General features: G+C 32.4%; 1 protein-coding gene across 3 annotated transcripts in view; it reads right to left on the bottom strand.

Moving 5' to 3' along the window:
- The window catches only part of GRIK2 (glutamate ionotropic receptor kainate type subunit 2), a 626,810-nt gene that overhangs the window by 1,491 nt on the left and 603,453 nt on the right, over nt 1–21,866 (bottom strand). For 2 of the 3 annotated variants that reach the window (XM_024739250.1, XM_024739246.1), the window contains 2 exons: nt 13,328–13,578; nt 1,393–1,512 (listed from right to left, as the gene is read on the bottom strand). In XM_024739250.1, the coding sequence (XP_024595018.1) occupies nt 1,393–1,512; nt 13,328–13,578 (371 nt within the window). Of the gene's footprint in view, nt 1–1,392; nt 1,513–13,327; nt 13,579–21,866 lie in introns of those variants that run through there. The other variant, XM_024739236.1, reaches the window with a different exon arrangement.

The following is a 21,866-nucleotide window of genomic DNA, read 5'->3' as shown; positions in this document are numbered from 1 at the left end:
TTTCTGTGCAAGAACTAAAAATGTGGACAACAACTAAAAATGCGGACAAGTATGAAAAATTTACAAAATTCCAAAAAGTGATATGGAAACATAATGAAATAAACCTAATTAAATATACATGTGAAGACTTAGTTTTTTGCTTTTGGTATTGCTTCTTTGTTGTTTATCAGCTCAGGCTAATTCCAAAATAATACAGGATAAAAAATTTTAATACCATATACATGCCTTATATTTTAAAAAAATACTTTGTATACATCACCTCTGTGACACAAACTAATACTGAATTAAGGTGGGCATCTGTACAACAGAGAAAATGGATTCAGAGAAAAGATAAGTCACTTTCTGCAGCTCACACCTACACCTCCAGCAAGATATTCTGATACCAAATTTTGTGATTTTTGACACTGCCCTAATAACTTCTTGTACATTCCTGGCTATATTCTCATTTTTCTTTTATGGATTCCTGAACAGTTTCCTCAGTGATCTTCCCACCTCTATGTCTAGGCCATTCTCAAAAAGCTCGCCATTATCAGATAATCTACTGTTTTAAACCCCGGTTATTAATAGTATTTTGTTTGTCCAAGAAACAGGTGAAATCCAATTCTCCTCTTTTTTCTATCATGACCTCTCTGAGTCAGCTCTACCTCATCTCTCCCCCCAACCTTTTCCTTTTTTCTCTACACACACTCTTCTCTTTGGACCTCCAGGTTTTTTCTACTTTGCTTCTCCGTGCTCTGTTACCTAGCAGAGTTCCTTCATCTTTCACATCAATCCAGCTTTATCCCTTACCTCCAGACATGACTCAAATTTTAACTTATTCAGGAATCACTTTCCAATTGATCAGTCTCATTATTTTCACTCAATTCAGTATTTTTCATTCATTATCATGTTTCTCTGTCTGGCCTCTAGGTGTATGCATCCCTCTCACTGAATTGTAAAGAGCAGAGATTCAGTGCTCATGGCACTGACTTGTACACACATGTTCTTTAAATGTTGACTGAATTAACAATAGCCATACATGACCCTAACATTTTAATTATTTTTTAACGTTTCTAATTCAATTGCTTAAAAAAAGCTTAAAAAGGTTTTTCTTCAGAAGCTTAGTAAAATGCGTTGTGTACAAGTGACCTAATTAATCAGATAAAACTTTAATAACATTAAATTAGTAAAAATATTAATTTATTAGTACTTGTAATGGGAGATGATTATGTGCGACACATGAATTCCCCATTAACTATGGAGTGATTTCTATGCGTTATTTATTATGTGTTAAATAATACAGTTCCGAAATCCATGAATTCTATTTCTATTAAAGGATCTATATGACACCTGACAGCCAGTATAGGGACACAGTGTTTCTTGTTGCTTAATACCTACTATTAGATGTACTTATTAAGAACATGATGATAATGATGATGAAGATGGTGATGATGACAACACTGTAGAAATGGAAAAATCTGACTCCAAAAGAGGGAGGAATACATAGTCTTGAGGTAACTTAATCTTGGTTCTCTGTTGAAACATTTAACAGAAGAATTGATTAGGTAATGTAACAAGGTCAGAACTTGATGCCATCGACACTTAAAAATGTTATAGGACATGGCTAATGCTGAATTGTTTGAAATAAGCCCTCATTTAAAACAAATAAATTTTCTAAATGTTAAATAATTTATAACACTGTCTTTGGCAAGCTGAATTTTTAGACATTTTGATTATACTAATTTAAAAAAGTGATAGAATAGAAATATTGTTTTGTCCATAGTAAGACAGTGATCTAAACAACTGATTTTCTTAGAAAAAAAAATCTTATAAATATACATACCCATTCAGCTATGAAATGACTCAATTTTATTTCCAGTAAGTTAAAAAGTAAACTGTATTAGTATCCTATACTTAACTTCAGACTACAAATAAAGACATTTAAACTCTTTTAAGCAATTTTATGTAATGTAAATTTTATAATGCTGATTAACATAAAACATAGGTAAAATCCCTGCCCCAAAGATCACAATACTTTTATCTTCTATAATTTAAACTTATCTTAAGTAAATAATATTTACAAATTTAGAAGCTATGAAAATTATAAACATGTAACCCCACCATTACTATTTTAGGCTTTCTCTATTTTACAAAGCCATTAGAAAGTGAAAATTTTAATCAAGAAACCTTTAAGCAATCAGTAGCCTTGATTATATAATGTCATTCATCACTTTTGTTAATTTTTTCTCTGAATAAGCTGAATTTTGCCAGTTCTTTTTTGATCTATCAATGTAAGTTTACCTAAAAAATAGTTTTATCTTAGGTTCTAATAAAGTCACCATAAGACAATAGGTTCTTTTCTCACTTGTATAATATTTCTAATCCTTCACAAAACTATGAAAACCTTTAGATTTGAGCAAGAGTTTGGAATCAACATGACAAATTTTAAAAATTAATGATACCATAAAGTACAGTTCACTTGTGGCATTAGGGCAAATACATATTCTTTTCTCTTTTTAAAGCTTTAGAATGTAAATTCCATATCTTGATCTATGTAAGAATCTAAAGTTGAAACTGTAGAGATGATTGTGAAATATAGTTGTTTCCCTGTGTTGTATGTTGCCAAAAAATTACTGTCTGATTTTTAAAGTTCTAACTTGTTGTCATTTGATAGAGACAAATTATCTTTCCTACTTCATATCATGATCAGAATTTTTAAAATGTCTTTTTTACTGAACTATGAAATAAGGTTTTGAAAAACCCAAATGCGCTTGACAGGAAATTTCCTGGGTTATAATGAAGAAGAAAGAAGATGAGGAGGAGGGAGAAGGGGAAGAAGAAAGAATAAAAGAGAGAGAGGGAGAGAGAGGAAGGAAGGAAGGGAGGGAGGGAGAGAAAGAAAACTACCATGCCTTTCAAATTACTTCTTAGAGATAGAAACACACGAATTGTGTCATTAAATAAAGTTTCTTAGGGTGAAAACAACAACAAAAATGTTTCTGCACAATATAACAGACTACAAAAAGAAAAAAGAAAGGTGCAAAGATACTAACCATTATTAAAAACCTCTTTTAGTAAGTTTCAAAAGTTTACTAAACAGTGTCTGGATGGTAGGGTGGCACTAACCAAATAGAAGATTCCTGAAAATGAAAATTTAAATCTTTGAGCTGTTAGCATGTATAATTGCATTTAAATTATTAAACTCATTATAAAATTCACTATATTTAATGAGGCAACCTGTATTTACACATCTCTAATTGAAACAATGAAGGTCTGGCAATCTTAAAAATATGAATTTGGCTATATATACATTGCCTTTTAAACAAGCTATTTTCTTTTTTAATTTTAAGTATAAGAAAACACATAAATAGTCTGCAGATAAATGTTCTCAAGAATATCATTCTTGGTGTAATAGAATAATTTATTCTTAATAGCTTAACTTTCTAATTTATAGATATGTTTATATGATAACATGATGTGACAGCACTTTGAGAAGTACATAAATTGTTTTAATATTAGAAATCTAGTTGTAAACATGCTCCACATTGAACACTGTTATATTTAAATTTCATTTTTAGGTTAAAACCTTTATATTTAGCAATGTCTTTTTTTAAAAAACAGCCACTGATGAAAAATAACCAGTTTAATTTTTTTAACTTTGAAGCTCATCACTTTCATGTTGAATATATAGTCATTTATCAACTGAAAGAGAAATAATCATAAATGTTACATGCTACTATCAGGTCTCTATTTAGTATATATTTTTTAAGGAGGAAACTGTTTTATACATCTTGCTGTCCTATTCTTTGATGGTATAAAATTAACTAAATGATATTCCAATATTCGTTCAGAATAATTTCCAACCATTTTTGCATACAGTTTCTATTTGAAGCCCTATTAAAACATCTTTAAGCTGCTTCTAACAGATTTTGTGGTGCAATGTCCTAATATGTACTAGCGTATATCAACCAAACTTTCGTTTTGTTTGTCATTTAAATTATTTAACTGATTACGGATACCTCGTTCATTCTCAGACATTTTCTAATTAATTTCTGATGCTGTAGGCCATTTGACCAAGAATTCCAGATCACATGTAGTAGAGACAAGTCCAAACAGTCACTGTAATTAATCCCTGCAGAAAATTATTCCACATTAGATAATAATTAAATTAACTAAATAATAACTAAAAGGAAATAAAAAGTATACTTGATGTAATATGCAATATTTTATATAAATGTTGGTGCATTGAATGAGGAAGATAAATGTCATTTAACATGGCCCATTCCTTTTGATTTGTACTCTTTAATTGGCAGTCTTTTAAAAATATCAAATAGCTAATGCTATACATCAGAAGTATGAATTTACCTAAGGCTATATGAATGTAACAGTGAAGCAATGAGAGATGAAAAATGACTAGTTAAGACACTCATGTCAAAAATATATTTATATAGCAACTTTGATCTTGACATTCAGTTTTAGAGCAGCTCTCTTTTAAAAAAATTATATTATTTAGATAAGCTGTGCAGTCAGACGGGTATGCATATAACTGGTAACCGAGCTAAAAGAGGAACACTATTCTCTTGACTTCCATTCTGTAAGTGTGTTATTATATTAGCCTGCCTCATTAACAGTGATTTGAATTTCAGCTGAGGCTTCTACCTGGACTCTCCTCTTAATAAATGGTAATTTTTTGAACACTAAATCAGACAGAAAAAAAATTATGGGGCTAAATTATTTTTTCTCAATAGATAAAATGACAAAGCATCCTACTCTTTAGCCTGGATTATTTTACAATGATAAACATAACCAAAGATTAAAGTATTCTCAGAAACCTTAACTCTTACAGAAACAGTTACTGAATATCTTTATAGTGCATTTTGCAAATACAATGAGATGGAGAAAAATGGGGCATCATTACACATTTTCACACTTTCCCTACTTGAGCCAGAAATATCAATATATAAGGTCTGACAAGCTTCAATACCACTTTAGTTGATACAGCTGTGAAATCAATTTGAAGAAAAAGAAGTGTTAATCATCATATTCTTGCTAGCAGTCATAATAATAACAAATTTTCAGCCAAGTATATAACATCCAAATAACTAATGCTTAATTCCAGGAGAGCTCTCTTTCCTTTAAGGTACAGCAGTTAAAATATCACAGCTTTAGAAATAAAAATGATAATTATATTATAACAACAGCTGCTTATTATATGCCAGACACATGCAAAAAACTATGTATATAAACTAGATTAATTTCAAAAACATTTTCATTTGTGGTGTATTTGTAACCCATTCATTTATTTATTTTAAAAGATTTATAGAAAAAGTTAAGTAATTTTATCCAAGGCTGAACATACTTGAAGAATGATCCCAAGTCTTTTTTATTTCAAAACTCATGCTTAATGTCCAGGAAAATGAAATGACTATACAGGGCTCATGATCAAAGCCCATAATCTGTCTATCTAATTCAAACTCCTGCTGCACACATTTTGTCAACACAACATCAGAGAGAAAAACTGTCAAGAAAAATAGTTAAATATTCTACCTCCGCTTTGTGTAGTGTGATATAGTGTAAATAGTTAGTCTAGGCATCTTTGACCTTGGGAAACACACCTGACACTTGAGATACTTATCCTCATCGGCACAATATGGATAATAATCTTTGCATAGTTCTCAGAGTAACTTCGCACTCAAATGAGATATTACACTTCAGAAATTCTAAAGCCAGTTATGAAAATCAGCTAAAATCTTATTTTAAAACATTATTTATGGGCATAAGAAGAGGATGAGTTATAAATGAATGACTTAAAAATCCTTTTGCTGATTTGCAACTGCTTGCAACTATTTAGTGAGTAAAATGAAGATTAGCATCTCATTTTGAAGTATGATTTTATATTTATACGTAAAATCATTTTTAAGACCCATCCAGTTAGTCCATATGTAGGTTATTAGTGGAAATTGAGAGATACTCTGCTCTCAGAGAAAGGCAGTAACATAAAAACAATACAAAATGCCCTATGTGTCCGAAGTTTATTTGCAACTTTTAACTTCTAAATATCAGAATGCTTCATAGCTAAATTTTATTATATTAAAAATGTACTCAGGGGCTTCCCTGGTGGCGCAGTGGTTGAGAGTCCGCCTGCCGATGCAGGGGACACGGGTTCGTGCCCTGGTCTGGGAAGATCCCACATGCCGCGGAGCGACTGGGCCCGTGAGCCATGGCCACTGAGCCTGCGCATCCGGAGCCTGTGCTCCTCAACGAGAGAGGCCACGACAGTGAGAGGCCCGTGTACAGCAAAAAAAAAAAAAAATGTACTCAGCATGAACCAAAATGTTCATTGCAGCTCTATTTACAATAGCCAGGACATGGAAGCAACCTAAGTGTCCATCAACAGATGAATGGATAAAGAAGATGTGGCACATATATACAATGGAATATTACTCAGCCATAAAAAGAAATGAAATTGAGTTATTTGTAGTGAGGTGGTTGGACCTAGAGTCTGTCATACAGAGTGAAGTAAGTCAGAAAGAGAAAAACAAATAGCGTATGCTAACACATATATATGGAATCTAAGAAAAAAAGAAAAGGTCATGAAGAACCTAGGGGCAAGACGGGAATAAAGACACAGACCTACTAGAGAATGGACTAGGGGATATGGGGAGGGGGAGGGGTGGGCTGTGACGGAGTGAGAGAGTGGCATGGACATATATGCACTACCAAGCGTAGAGTGGATGGCTGGTGGGAGGCAGCCGCGTGGCACAGGGAGATCAGCTCGGTGCTTTGTGACCACCTGGAGGGGTGGGATGGGGAGGGGGGAGGGGGGCAGAGGCGGGAGGGAGGAGATGTGGGAGCATATGTGTATGTATGGCTGATTCACTTTGCTGTAGAGCAGAGGCTAGCACACCATTGTAAGGCAATTATACTCCAATAAAGATGTTTAAAAAAAAGTACTCATAACTTTAACTTCTGAACAGCTAAATGCAGTTAAAATTCTATACATTAAATTAAAATTTCATATATTAAATAAAAATCCCATATATGAAAAGCACAAATATACTGTGGTTTGTAAATAGGCATTATTTGGAAAATGTAAATATTGGAATAAAATCTTTACTGATGATTTATGACAATGTTTGCATTCCTGTATCTTATCCAATAAATGATTTCTTTTACAAAGCATTACTCCTGTTAGAACTAATTCTGGAAGCAATTTCTGCATAAGGATCTGTGAACAACTTCTTTTCATTCTTCTGGTTCCATGAAATACAGATTCAGCCAGCTTTGAAAAGTGTTTTCCTTGAGAATAATCTTTCACCCAGAATCTCTAGTCTTGCAGGTTTTTTTTTTTTTTTAACATCTTTATTGGAGTATAGTTGCTTTCCAATGGTGTGTTAGTTTCTGCTTTATAACAAAGTGAATCAGCTATACATATACATATATCCCCATATCTCTTCCCTCTTGCATTTCCCTCCCTCCCACCCTCCCTGTCCCACCCCTCTAGGTGGTCACAAGGCACCGAGCTTATCTCCCTGTGCTATGCGGCTGCTTCCCACTAGCTATCTGTTTTACATTTGGTAGTGTATATAAGTCCATGCAACTCTCTCACTTCATCCCAGCTTACCTTTCCCCCTCCCCGTGTCCTCAAGTCCATTTTCTATGTCTGGTTCTTTATTTCTGTCCTTCCCCTAGGTTCTTCATAACCTTTTTTTTTTTTTTAGATTCTGTATATAAGTGTCCATTGACAGATGAATGGATAAAGAAGATGTGGCATATATATACAGTGGAATACTACTCAGCTATAAAAAGAAACGAAATTGAGTTATTTGTAGTGAGGTGGATGGACCTAGAGTCTGTCATACAGAGGGAAGTAAGTCTTGCAGGTTTAAACTAAGCCACTCTGATTTTCTTCTTATTCCTCAGATTGCATTGTTTCATTTATTTGTTCTTCTACTGTGAGTTACAACTGCCTTTTACATTTGTTATTCAACTATACACTGAAGAATATTCCATGTGTCCTCAAATTTGTTTTTAGTTTTCAGTGATGGGAAATTATTGTATTATTTAGAGATTATCTTTGATAAGATTTACCAGTGTTCTATAATGCAAACAACTATGTAGACTACAATGGACTATATCCTGAAAAACAACCATACTAAGTAGTTCTTAAAATGTACTTCAATCATCTTAGAGGGACGTTAGAACAAAAAATATGTATCCAAGACAGGACATATAGCTTAGAAATTCAATATCTGAGCAATAATTTTTATATTTTTATTTCTCAGACATATTTACTACATTTTGTTTATACTTAAGTAATAAGAAAGGGATATTTTGTCATTAAGTTTTTCATATCAAGAAACTCAAAGATTCATGTTCAACCTGATGTTCAAGAAGAAATAATTTGTACAGGCAAATCCATTTTCAATTACATGGAAAAGAAAATATTTCTATATACATATCAGATAAAAACAAAAGATCCAACTATGTAAATTATATTGCTACTTTTGTTGGAAATCAAGAGGGCAGAATTATTTATACCTTTTAAAACAAGACATATTCAAATATGTAAGAAATGATGAATAATTCCAAAAAATTAATAAACCATAATTATGTCATAAAATATTTTTATAAAAATTAAAATTATTACAATCATTAATAACTCATGCTTACAAAACCAATGTATAATCATAAAGATGATATATTACCAGAGAAAATAAAATTCTGTATATTAAGCAGCTTTTTTTCAGTTATAAGTAAGAAAACAAGGTGAACACAGGACTTTTCAAACAAATCCATGTAACCTCAAATGCTCTAATTGCCTAAGATGTGCAGAAGTTTCTTGGATTGCTTACTGAATAAACCTTAAGTAGTAATATTTTTAAAATCAGGGAAAAGTTAAGGCACAAAGAAAATCAATTAGAAAATCCACATGTTGGTTAGATACTTTTTCAGATACATTCAGAAAAGAAAAACATTTTGAGTATCTTTCCAAATGCTCAGGTTATACTGTGAAAACCATCAAAAAATAACTACCTATTTAGTTTACAAGTCTGAATAAATGAAAAGCAATATATCCTTGATGCATTAATATTTGCATCAAAATTAAAACCATTAAGTATTTTAAAAATTGTAATACACCATCTTGTGGTTATTGGAAAGGAATGCAATTTACAATTTTGGGATTTTTATAAGGTCTACATATTTCAGCATTATCTTCTGTTTTCAGTTTTAACCTACCCTCATTTAAAAATATTACATTCTTATGCTACTCTTAGTTATCAAAAAACTTGGAAATATAACAACATTATAGTCATTAAGACCTATTTGTTCCATTAATATCTTACAAAATATGTGCTATAAGAGACATTTTATTTTCATCTTTAAATAATAATAATAATTATCACTAATTTAATCATCCTCATCATTGGAGTTAAGACTTGACATGATAATATATTAGTTATTCATAAATTTTAAACAAAAACCTCATTTTCAACTAGACTGTGTGTATATTTTATCTGCCTGCCTATTCAGATAAAAATAGAAAATTTAATTTGCTCTTTTACAAAATACTAGAATATTATAAATTAAAGAAAGAAAAAAGAAATGGAGAAAGAGAAGGGAAAAGAGATGATAAAGTATTTTGGGGCTGGAGTCGTGAATAATATATCCTGCTTTCCTCCAACACGTAAATACAATTCATTTCATGTTTGGTTCTCAATAAATAATCGTTGAGTAAATGAATAATTTTTGAAATGTTTACTTTGTTTTTAAAATTTTAAAAATTTCAGTTAAAGACACAATTATAAGTATAAACTGTGAATTTCTGTATGTTTTCATGCAGATCTTATAAGAAAATCTAGGACTATTTCACAGCTAATTTTAATAAATTAAGTAAGGTATTAAACAAACCATATAGCCCAACAAAATAAAATATTTTTCTCAGGAAAAATGAAAGAGAATTGAGCCCAAGAACCTAATTTATCACAGTAAATAAAATGGATCACTTCTAATAAACCCATTATTATTTACTTTATAAACATAGTTCTTTTGAATTGTATGGAAAAATAGTTCTTTTTTATTCTTTATGATAGACTTTTCTAGATAAGATACTGGAATCAACTTCATTATTTAATAGAAAGAGAGAGAGAGAAAGAGAGAAAAGGAAGGAAGGAAGGGAGGAAGGGAAAGAAGGAAGAAAGAAAGAAAGAAAAAAAAGAAAAAAAGAAAGAAAGAAAAAGAAAAGAAAGGAAGGAAGGAAGAAAGAAGAGAAGAAGGAAGGAAAGAAAGAAAGAGAGGGAAAAAAGGAGGGAGGGGACAAGGGTGAAAGGAAGAAAGAAGGAAAGAAAGATCTTATGCCATAAGAAAGATCTTATGACACTGTCTGAGACCTTGGCAATACAAATCAAAATTACTTTCTTAAAAGGAAGTAAGAGTCTAATAGGGAGAGAGGCACCCACACACAAATGAACTTATCTACAAAACAGAAATAGAGTTACTGATGTAGAAAACAAACTTATGGTTACCAGAGGAAAGGGAGGGGAGGGATAAATTGGGAGACTGGGATTGACATATACACACTACTATATATAAAATGGATAACTAATAAGGACCTACTGTATAACACAGGGAACTCTACTCAATACTCTGTGATGGCCTATATGGGAAAAGATCTAACAAAGAGTGGACATATGTACATGTATAACTGATTCACTTTGCTGTACACTTGAAACTAATACAACATTGCAAATCAACTATACTCCAATAAAATTTTTTTAAAATAAAAATAATTAAAAAGAAATTAAATTAAAAAAAGAAATCAACAAATATGAATAAAATAGTGTGCTAAGGGAGAATGGAGATGTGCAAATGCTTCCAGAGAAAAGGATGGATGTTGTTTGAAATGGACAAGACACATTCCCAACTTTCTCAAAGGGGGAGCAAATGTTTTTGGAATGATGATAGTTTCTGAAATCAGCTAAGTCTAACAAAAATGAGATATACAGGTCAGGTCATATTTTTTTCATTGGAATAGAAAATAAAAACCTAACACCACCTTGTGGAAATAGCGTGCCCTGTACCCAGATTCGTCATACATATTGATTAGGTAAAGCTTTCTTGGCAAGTTGATGCCTAGTCTTGAATGCCTAATCTAAAATGACTAGTGGGAGTTTGCCAGGTAGAAAAATAGACAAAGTTTGCTCAGGTCAAATGGGAGGAGGATTTTAAAAAGCTGGTTGACCTTGGAAAATTGAAAGTAATTTAGTGTGGTTAGAGTACAGGTGCAAACTGGGGAGAAGCAGAAGATAAAACTACAGTGGTGGACAGAGACAGATCCTGAAGTGCCTCCTCTGCTTAGCTAGAGAATCTGAATTTCATTATGGAAGATTTGTGGAGACAGTGTGACAACATCGGCGAATGTGACTAAGAACGCTCATGTCATATCAACACAGTTGTTTCTTTCCAATATAATAGTTTATCTGTTTCAGCACCAAAAGGTACATTGACTCCCTTTTTCTAATGTTTTAGAAGGTCATAGAAGTCCATAGAAATTGAGAGCTGGTCGATATGTGGAAAATTCAGCTAAACTAGTTATTTATAATAAAAGTAAAGGTGATTTTACAAAAGTAAATTCCCATGTCCTTTAAAAAAAAACAGAATGCTTATAAAATAATTGTACATAGAGACATGGCCCAGGTAAATCATATGAACAGGATACAGAGAGAAAAGGGCGACAGACTACCGCATGCTGTCAAGAGATTAATGTATGTGCTTTATTTTAATACTGAGCTATAAGTGAAAGAAAACCACTACATATGGATGATTTGAGGTTCTAACTAGACAATCTAACTTTCTTCTATTATTTTTGGACTCATTTAAAGCATTAACTAACCAAATATCACACTTATTGATAAATTATAGTAAAAATAAAAATTGAAGAGTTAATTTTCATCTCTGATTAGTTCTTTGGATTTGATTCCAAAACTCATTTTGACATTGTAATAAGGGTCATAACATAAAAAGTGTACTTAGACTTAATTTTCAGTCACACCAGTGCAAAAGATATTTGATTTAGCAAGTCAGTAGATATAGTTATCCTGAATACTGTGGGAAAATAAATCATACAACTGTCCAAATTTTTCAAACCTTTGAATTGGTTATTTTACTTATAGACAGAATGGGGCTATCAAAATAGTCATTTATAAAAACATTATTTCTAGGAATTAAGTCCTGTAGTCACATAAAATGTAGGAATGGTGTATCCTTGATTTCAGAAAGGATAATTAATTATATCATAAATTATTAAAGATGAAGGAATATATCATATTTCTACTCTTTATATTTACCAATAAAAGTTCATAAACCTTTCAGTTATTTAACAGAATATAATCTCACTCTGATGCAGGGTCTAAAATTTAAGATCTAAAAAAGTTTTTTAATTAAAAACAAAAGAGATGTTTAAATACTAAAAGACTAAGTAAAGTTCCAGAAGGCTTAAAAATGCTAAAGCAGCATTTTACATCCAGAGTCATAAAGTTATATTAAAAAGTAGCATGTATCATCTGAAAGATTTATCTATAAATATTCATCTTTATATTTATAGAACTAAGGGAATTATAGCACTAGAAATATATAATCTGAACCAGGTTCACAGCCTTTTTTAAGAACAGAATATAAAGACATTTATACAAAAGACTAAATATAATAAAATACTAAAAAATTGCAATAGTCTCAATATTTTTGAGATTTATATGTATTCTTCTAAAGACTCAGGTGCAAGGCAGTAAAGGATGCATTAAGAATAACATTAAGTGGCAAAGAAGAAACCACAATATTCTCACATATTCATTAATGTAGAAAATTAATTAAAATTTCCACAATGCACATTATGATTTTTCCAAATTAGAAATTATTGGACCAAAAATCTTCAAATAAATATTTCATTTACTCCCTAACTTGAAACTGTTAATGAGTATCGTATCTTAAAGCACTTTTTATCTGCAGAGAAATTTTTTCTTCATATTACAGTTTCTGAGTTTTGCTTCCTTCATTAATTATATTCCCCTAATAAACTAACCACAGTGAACTTCGAGCAGCAAAAGTTTCTCCATTTTCAGACTTCAGTAAGACGAAAAATAGTTACTGGTCCTGAAGTTGGCTTCAATTTAAAATATTACATTTAAATTAAAAATTACAAAGGTAATCCTGAGTTCTATGAACCTCTGTTATACAATGAGTGGCAGAAGACCATTAACACAGGTCTAAGTATTTCCCTTGGTTGGAAAGATAAAGAAGTTCGTTTTATTATAACAAAGATTGTTTTAAGTTGTAAAAAAGTGACATTTACCTTTTCCAATTGAGCGTTTTTTTTGGATTTGTACAAAAACTCTCCCACTGCCACAAAAACAGAGAGCACCAAGCCGGCTGCAAGAACAATGAAGATGCCACCAATATTTTGAACCCCCAGGGCACTGGCCTCTTTGCTCTCCTCCTCTGGACACCCATTGCCCCTCCACCACTTCTCCTTCATCATGTGCAGCTTGCCTTCCTCTTGCAGCTGAAGAATTGCTATGGTGATTTTGTCTCTATATGGAGAACCTAAGAAAAGAGAGGGTTCGTTAATGCTTTCCAGGAACCCAAAATTTCATAATTAAAGGTTACATGATGAGACAACAGAGCTCTTTACAAATGCTCCATAGTATGCCAGTATTTATTTTCAGAAGCAAAAGACAACTGGAAAATGGCAGAATACAGAAGTATAACAAAATAAATAGGGCAGGTGGCCTTTCTGATTTTGAAGGGTAAGATAACATTTTGTTTTGAAAGAGGAAAATACCTCTCTCTTAAAGGCAGGCTCAACTCAGACCATTGGGAAAATAATAAAACGGTAAGCAAAAATCTACAATAGAGGGCAAGGATATTTAGTTAATGTCTAGGAATCATTCAACACTGAAAACAGAGCATTGATAAAACAGTAACCTCGATTTTTAGGAAAGTTGTGGCAAAAAATGGTGTTTCCCATGAATAAGTGCAATAATTTAAAGTGATCATGATTAACAAGCTCTATTCAGGGGTGGCTAATACTTGCAGATAAATAATCACTCATATTTGATACAAATAACAGAAGTAACAGGTTTGTACAAACTTGGTCATTCAAAAATCGTCATGGCAACGCATTGTAAGTTTTTTTTGGTTGTTTATTTAACGTTTTACACTTTGGAAAGAAATATTCTTTTCAGTGGAGGCAACAATATAAGTGAAATTTATAGTATTTATGCTGATGGGGGTAGATATTCATCTGTATTAGCTATTACATGATAAGTAATAACTTTTCTAATTGGTTGCCCAGAAACATGGAATAATACTGAACTATATACATCTTTCAACATCTGTCCCAAGGGATTGGTCTTATTGCTTTTTCCCACCCAGAAAGTAGCCTGTTTCTAAAGTTTAATCTTCCTTCCTAAAACACTATACTGCACATTCCATTTTTCTGCACAGATTCATCCATAAGTGTTTTTCCGCTTGTAGAAAAACACTAATTTCAGCTCATACTCTATGTTGTCTGTGATTTTGTTTTGATTTAAATAGACCTACATTTGCACCTAAAGATATATTTTTGCTAAGCGTAATTAAAAACCTTATGAGGAAACTATTCTGCCTCATAAGGGACAGCACTATATGTCTTCTTTTTACTTGATTAATATAACAGGACTAATTCAGTGTTGCTCTTTTAGCAAGAGTAGGCAAACTAAAAAGCAGAAATACAAAAAAAAAATCAAAAAAAGTTAGTAGCTTATGGTAAAAGTTGAGGACTGAGATCTACCAAATCCAGGTGGAGAGCTGTTTCTTTAACATAATCTTCAATCTATGCAGAAGAAATGTTTATATGGCTTCTATACATTTTTTCACAGCTTTCCTAAAAGGGGCATTATCCATTCCTATAATTAGAATTCACATATTTTATTTTTATTGTGCAACAACTTCTAATTATAGCAGGGGAATTTCTGCTTCTAAGTTTCCTTCCTATATTCTCTTCCAAATACTACTCTGATGAAAATGTTCAGTTTAAATTCCGCCCCTTAGCCACTTTGGATTTCAATGGATTAGCCTAGCCCATATTATTTTCTACCTTGGTCACTCACTGGACACTCAGGCTAGGTCATCTAGTATTACTATTATTTACCTTTCAAGATGTGATCTACTTTCCTAAGTAGATTGTAAACCCTTTGGAACAGAGGATATCTATCTATTCCTCTTTCTTTCTTTCTTTTTCTTTCTTTCTCTTTCTTCTTCTTTCTTCTTTCTTCCTTCCTTTCTTTCTTTTTCTTTCTTTCTTTCTTTCCTTCCTTCCTTCCTTTCTTCCTTTCTTTCTTTCATTCTTTCTTCCTTTCTATCATCTCTCTATATCTATCACCTATCTTAATTTTCAAACTACTCTCAATCAATGTTTCATATTATGAGGAGCATTATATCAGATTGAGGCAGTCTTGACAAAATATAAGAGTGACACTGGGGTGTTTTTGGTCTCCTCTGATATGTATTTAAAAACCATAAATAAAGGTCATCTTGTTTGACTATCCAGCTTTCATTAATTCACTACAACTAGCCTAGCAGCAGCTTCAAAGTCACATTTACTCTGAATTACCGTTCTGATTAACCATGTGTATTCCCTGCAAAATAAACATTTGATTGAGGAAAAAAAATCATTTTAAGAAGATCTGTAGTTTATCAAATATAACCTTCAATTGGAAACATAGTATCTGAAACAAATTTCATACTGATAGTACTTATGAAAATGACCACAGGTGACTAATATAAAAATGTGGCCTGGAAGTATAATTATAAGCAAATGTTGGGGGGGAAAGTGACATGAAAAGTAGACTTTGAAATATGAAAAAATCTTGATCTACCTAAGTAATATTTTGAACCAGGTCATTTCTCATCCTGAGAAAAACTGAAAGAATATTACTTATTGTCAACTCACCAAACCCACTGAATTGCTTTAGGATGTTTATTCAGTATCTTCAGATACCATATTCCCTACTTCATTCTCAAAATAAGGCACAGACAAAAGCAACCCACTTTTCAACAAATGATGGAAACATCTTGATTTCTTGCTGGTTGAGTTTCCTATTTCCAGCACTTACTGTAAATATGAAAATGTCCTATTGCTAGCAAACCTCCTCACACTTACTTTCCAGTGTAAACATAATAATACGTAAGTAGAATTTGGATTGAATCAAAGCTACAAAATTAATACACCTCATTTTGAGGTTTTTAACAGGGTGAAATAATATAGATAATATAATCAATGACACTAAATCACTGCCATGCTTTATTTGTCATTCTGTCATTGATTCATTTTAAGAAACAATAATTAAATAATGAATGATTACTTCTTTGGTACATCATTTGCTGCTCCTTGGGACACATTTCTAGCAGGTACTAAAGTCAAAAGTGGTTTGAAACTTTATCTATTTGAAAAATCTCAAGGACATATTGAGATCAAAGAATAAAAGTATCTTTAATCTTCTCTGTGACATGAATAGCCATGCGCTTAGCTCTAATGAAGTGAACAGCCTTTAGTTAGATAGATAGAGTCTAACTTTTGCCCGAGTATGAACCCAGCCTCAAACCACATGCTGGCAAGCCAAGAACTATGAGGGCATTGAGTGGTACCTGGGAGAAGCTGGGGTTAACGCACCATAAGGTTGCCTCCAAGGAAGATGAGTATTTTTGCAAGAGAACCCTAACTTTGATTAGAAAACGACTGAGGAAATTGTAAACATGTCTATTATAACATATACTATTGCACCTAAAAGTCAATCCTCAAATGCTTAAGGGGACCAATAGGTAACCATAAATGGGTGAAGAAACAAGCTAGACAAAAGTATCTGAAAAATTGTAACATCCAATGTGAAAAGATAATTTTCAGTTCTAGTTTTATTAAAAAGCTGTGAGAATTTCAACACAGGGTTACCAGACACTTTAACTTTAATTATATCCCAGGAAATATTTTGTCTAAAATTTTCTACATTAAAATTTTCACAAATAAATTACTTTTATAAAACATCATGCAGGATAAGGCAAACACCTCTTAAAACTGAATTTAGCTCTTTGATTTTCACTATGCAATCTCTGGTTTTTGTTTCATTTGTATTCTTGCTCACAGTGAGACTTTCTTTGGTTGTTAAACACATGCTCCATACTAACAGTAAGGAACGATTATGTTTTAAAAATGGTCTTTTTTTCAAGTTGCAGAAAGATCCCATTTACCAGATAAAAAATGTTCTCGCTTACATGAAAGAGCCAGAGAGAAAGGGAGGGAGGATGGAAGGAAGAAAGAAAGAAAGAAGAAAGAGAGAGAGGGAGGGAGGGAGGGAGAAAACAAGGAAGAAAGAAAAACATATGATTACTACATAGTGAAGTCCCTTGATGTATCAGATGCATAAGACGTGGAGCTCAGAAGAACACTTGAAGGAGGCATAAAGGCAGTTTCGAGTGATATACAGCAGCAGTATATGTGTGGGCATAAATAAAACCTACAAATGCACCTGTTCAGAATTTCCTTGATAAAAAAATTCATCTCCAAATGTCCCCAAATGTTAAATTTTACATAGGTCAAAGAATTTTACATAGATCAAAGAATTTTACATAAAATTATAATTTCATTAACATTCCTCCCAACAAATTGACTAAAAGCTCCTTAGGAAAATAAACTGTGATTTGTTATAAACAATTAATACAAATCTCACCAAGTAGTTCAGAGCCAACTTGCTGGGCTTATTAAATTGAATTGACTCCTCTCTTCCTTACTTTCTGCCCTCCTTCCTCTTCCCTACCTTCCTTGTTACCTTTCCTTCCTTCTTTTTCGTACATTCTTTTTGTTTCCTTTCCTTCCTTTCCTTTCCTTCCCCTCCCCCTCTCTTTTCTTTTCCCTCCCTCCTCTCCCACATCCCCTCCCTCCTCCCCTTCCTTTCTGTCATTTGATGTTTCTTACTTATAGAATGGAATACACACATTGTTATACATACTTGGTTCTAATGTCTAAATCTACTACACATAGTTTATTCATTTGCTCATTTGATTGTCCTTTTCATGCTCTTTACAAACACACCAATTTAAGTATGTACCATTTTCCTTATCCTATTTAGTACATCTAGTTAATACAGAAATGATAAAGGAAATGGAGTTAGCATTACGTTTAATTCTTGAGGAGGCTTAGTGATTGATAAATAGCTTTTCTTTAAAGGTTGCACAACAAGTCTAATACTTACCATGCTTTAGTGAAATGTTCTAAAATCACATTATCCATACACATACTGGAGATATCCCATCCATACTGCCAAAAGTTTCCTTACTTTCAAATCAAGCTTCTGCGTGCTTTAATCAATTACAAAGGTCAGAAAAAAAAATCACTCTTGCTTTCTATAAATATGTCTTCCTAAATCTCATTATACCAATATTTCCTAAACTGGATTTTCCCCACACACTTCTCTTTTTGGGAAATGTACTTCTGTGTTTCACTTTTAAAGAATTCATTGGTCAGATAAGCTTAAAGAATACTCCACAACAAATATATCTTTTGTAAATTCACATTATACGTTAACAAAATAAAAGGTTTCCATCTCTCCATCAAAGGAAAAAGTTAAAAAAAATATTTTAAATGATTAAATTTATTTTTAGTGGAAGAATTTTTTCATTCATATCTATTAATGTCCCTGTCAATTATTTTATTTTAACCTCAATTTGAAAAGCACTGCCTTAGATAACAATAATTACTACTCTTACTACATCAGCTCTCTCTGTCAAAAATAAATTGTTTCTTGTTAGATCTCCTGCTTGTCCCTGCTTAGCTTTGAATTTACACATTATCACAGCACTACTGATCAAGTAGCAGATTTTTTGCATGTCCTTTTTCATCTATTAGCTCCATATGCATCGTGAGCATCAGCTCATAAGAATTCGCATCACAATACTTACTTGAAGACATGTCTTCATGCCCAGCTTTTAAGTCTCTTTACAAAATACTTTTGAGGGACAAAAGTTACAAGAGTTATTATTTAAATATATTTGTATATCAAAACTGATGAAACCAATTTTGGGGAAAAATACACAGCTTTTGTTTTTCCTGATAGCACCCAAATCCTTTAAATATTTTGTTAAAATTCTAAGGGGCTGGCTAAGTATTTCCGTTACTTATAATGACAAATCCCCACTGCCCACTTCCTAAAGAACTTTAATTTCCTTTGTTTTATATTTCATAGTTATTTCAGCTCATCATGACGATATTATGTGCTGTGTATGACAGAGAATTAGGTAACATCCTGGTGTTTGTTTTCTTTGGGTCTGGGAAGATATTTTTATGAAGTAGACTAATAATTTTAAGTTTCCTCTAGCTTGTCATTTCTCCAAGTATACTTTCTTGCACTTTCTGAAGAATAGTAACTTACACGTCTTGTGGGTATGTGACTATACTATAATCACTAAGTGTACATTATATCAATGATTTGCCTCAAAAAGCTTCAGTAATTCCTTAATTATTCCTCTTCTTTGAAAGCGTTTAATCTGATAAATGTTTCTAAGACACACACCCAAATACTTGAAGCCCTTTAAATAATGACTTAAAAATCAGGCTACCTGTCGGTTATAGGTAATCAACCATCCATTATTCATCTTATTTCATCCAGCATCTAGCACAGTGCCTATCACACAATAAGCATTAAACAAATGCTTTTTGAATGAAACATTGAATCCATTATAATATATCCATTATGATATAGTCAAAATATGTTAAGGCAGAACTTGTGATATTGGACACCTTCTCAGGTTCTTATTACATTCAGTAGAACAAATAGAGTTCATAAACAGACTTGTTTCATACTTTTAGTGTTAACCATCTAGAATAAGTTAGGGTGACAAATAAGTTTATAAATTTTAATGCCGTCATTGCACTTATATCAACTGTCAGTGGCCTTGGCCAGTGCCTTAATAAGTAAAAGACCTGCGAGCACAAGAGATCTGAGGCTATATCTGCTGGAACCATCAACCTTCTTTCTTAAATTACAGTGCTGCTGGCAATGTTATATTTTGTGAAATGGCTCCCTGCTTCCTATGCTGAGATGAGTGCTGGGTGCCGTAAATGCACAACATATTTTGGGTACTTTTAGAGCTTTATCTCTTTTTACCATTATTTCCATGATAAAATCTTCCAATAAAATTGGAACCAGACCACATTTTCTTAGAGCCTTTTTCTCAGTGAAAGATGGGTTTTATTATCTCTTAGGACACTGTCTCTCCCATATTTGTTTTTAAGAAGTGCTAAGTCAAATTTTATATTTACGTTTCAGATTCCATTTTAAATTGCTATTTTCCAGTTTTATGCCGTATTCAGTCAACAATGCTGTTATACAATACCAAGCATCATTGTTATTTTCCTCTATAGAACTCATCTCAGTTTGTAACTAAAAAATAATTTCCGTGACTATTTGTTTAATGCTCATTTACCCTAACAGGCTGTAAATTTCATAAGGACAGTGTTGTATTTCCTTTCTTAGTATAACACCTGGCACACAGTGAAGACAATATTTCTGGAATGAATACATGCATAAATAAAACATTAATTACTTAACAGTTGGTCATAGATGCCTGCAATTTTACCCTCAGTCATTTCTTATGAACCCAAACTATATATCTTTATCTAATCTATATCTAATAATTATAATACATTTACTTCAAATGAAGCATTTAATATATGTAGCAACTAAACACTTCATGGGGTCCACTTCAGATTTCCTATTAGATAAAAGCTAAACTGGTGTGAAGTTACTGTCATCACTCTTTGTATTTTCTTTTGAAGGTATTCTATCGAAAAATCTCAATATGATAGGAGAATAAGGAATCCATGAGTGATAATCATAAAAATTAAAGGAGATTAATCTCATCCTGAAAACAAGTTATCAACCCATAACACTTAATCACAGAATGGTAAATGAGAGCTAAAAGTGATCAGTCTTCCATGATACCTAGTAATCTTTCCACATTGGAAATTTATGAACATCATTTTCCTGCTTAAACTTTTTTTAATGGTGCTCTAAAGCTATAGAATACAACCTCAGTTCCTAAAGATGTCGTACAATCCCTTTCTCCAACCTATCACAAGCTTCTCGGACTTTATCCTCTTCTCCTCACACCTAACATGCCAGCAATACAAACTACGAAGTTGTATTTCCCATTGCCTGGAGAATCCTGTTTCCATACTTCCTCCAATGATCTTTGCACACTTTTCCTTGGCTGCCACAGAGATACACAGGATCCCTCTTCTTTGGTGCCATAGCACATTGCAGATAGTCTAGTACAACATTTGGTGCATCATATTCCAATGTTTTGCTATGTATCTTTTCCTACTAGATTGATATGAGTGTCCCAAGGGCAAGGACCATGTATGTATCTTTTTTTTTTACTATTAATTATTAGATATACATACACAGGTGCTAGATTCTAGGCATATAGTGATGAACAATGTAATAGGAGCCCTGCCCTCCTAGAGTTTTCACTGCAACACAAAACACATACGTTGAATAACCTTTACAACCTTGAGGATCATTATAATAAAGAACACCATATTGTAGAACCACATGACAGATGGAACTATCTTAGTCTGCTGATCAGGTACACAAAAAAGCCTTCATTACTTTGAAAAGAAGAGTAGGGAAAATAACTCTTCTTTCTCTTTGGCTGCCTTTCACCTGCTTTTCCTCTATTTTTCTTTCTATTTGCATTATTGGTTTAGAAAAGTATATATGAGAAAGGAAAATGATAGTAAGAGCATCCCACCCACTTTGTTCATTTCTTCTAGATATAGAGGATAGAACTAAGTTCAA

This window comes from Neophocaena asiaeorientalis, unplaced genomic scaffold (assembly GCF_003031525.2).
Source record: "Neophocaena asiaeorientalis asiaeorientalis breed wild unplaced genomic scaffold, Neophocaena_asiaeorientalis_V1.1 scaffold451, whole genome shotgun sequence".
NCBI lineage: Eukaryota > Metazoa > Chordata > Mammalia > Artiodactyla > Phocoenidae > Neophocaena > Neophocaena asiaeorientalis.
Note: the sequence above shows the minus strand (reverse complement) of the source record. Positions and strands in the feature narration are given on the sequence as shown.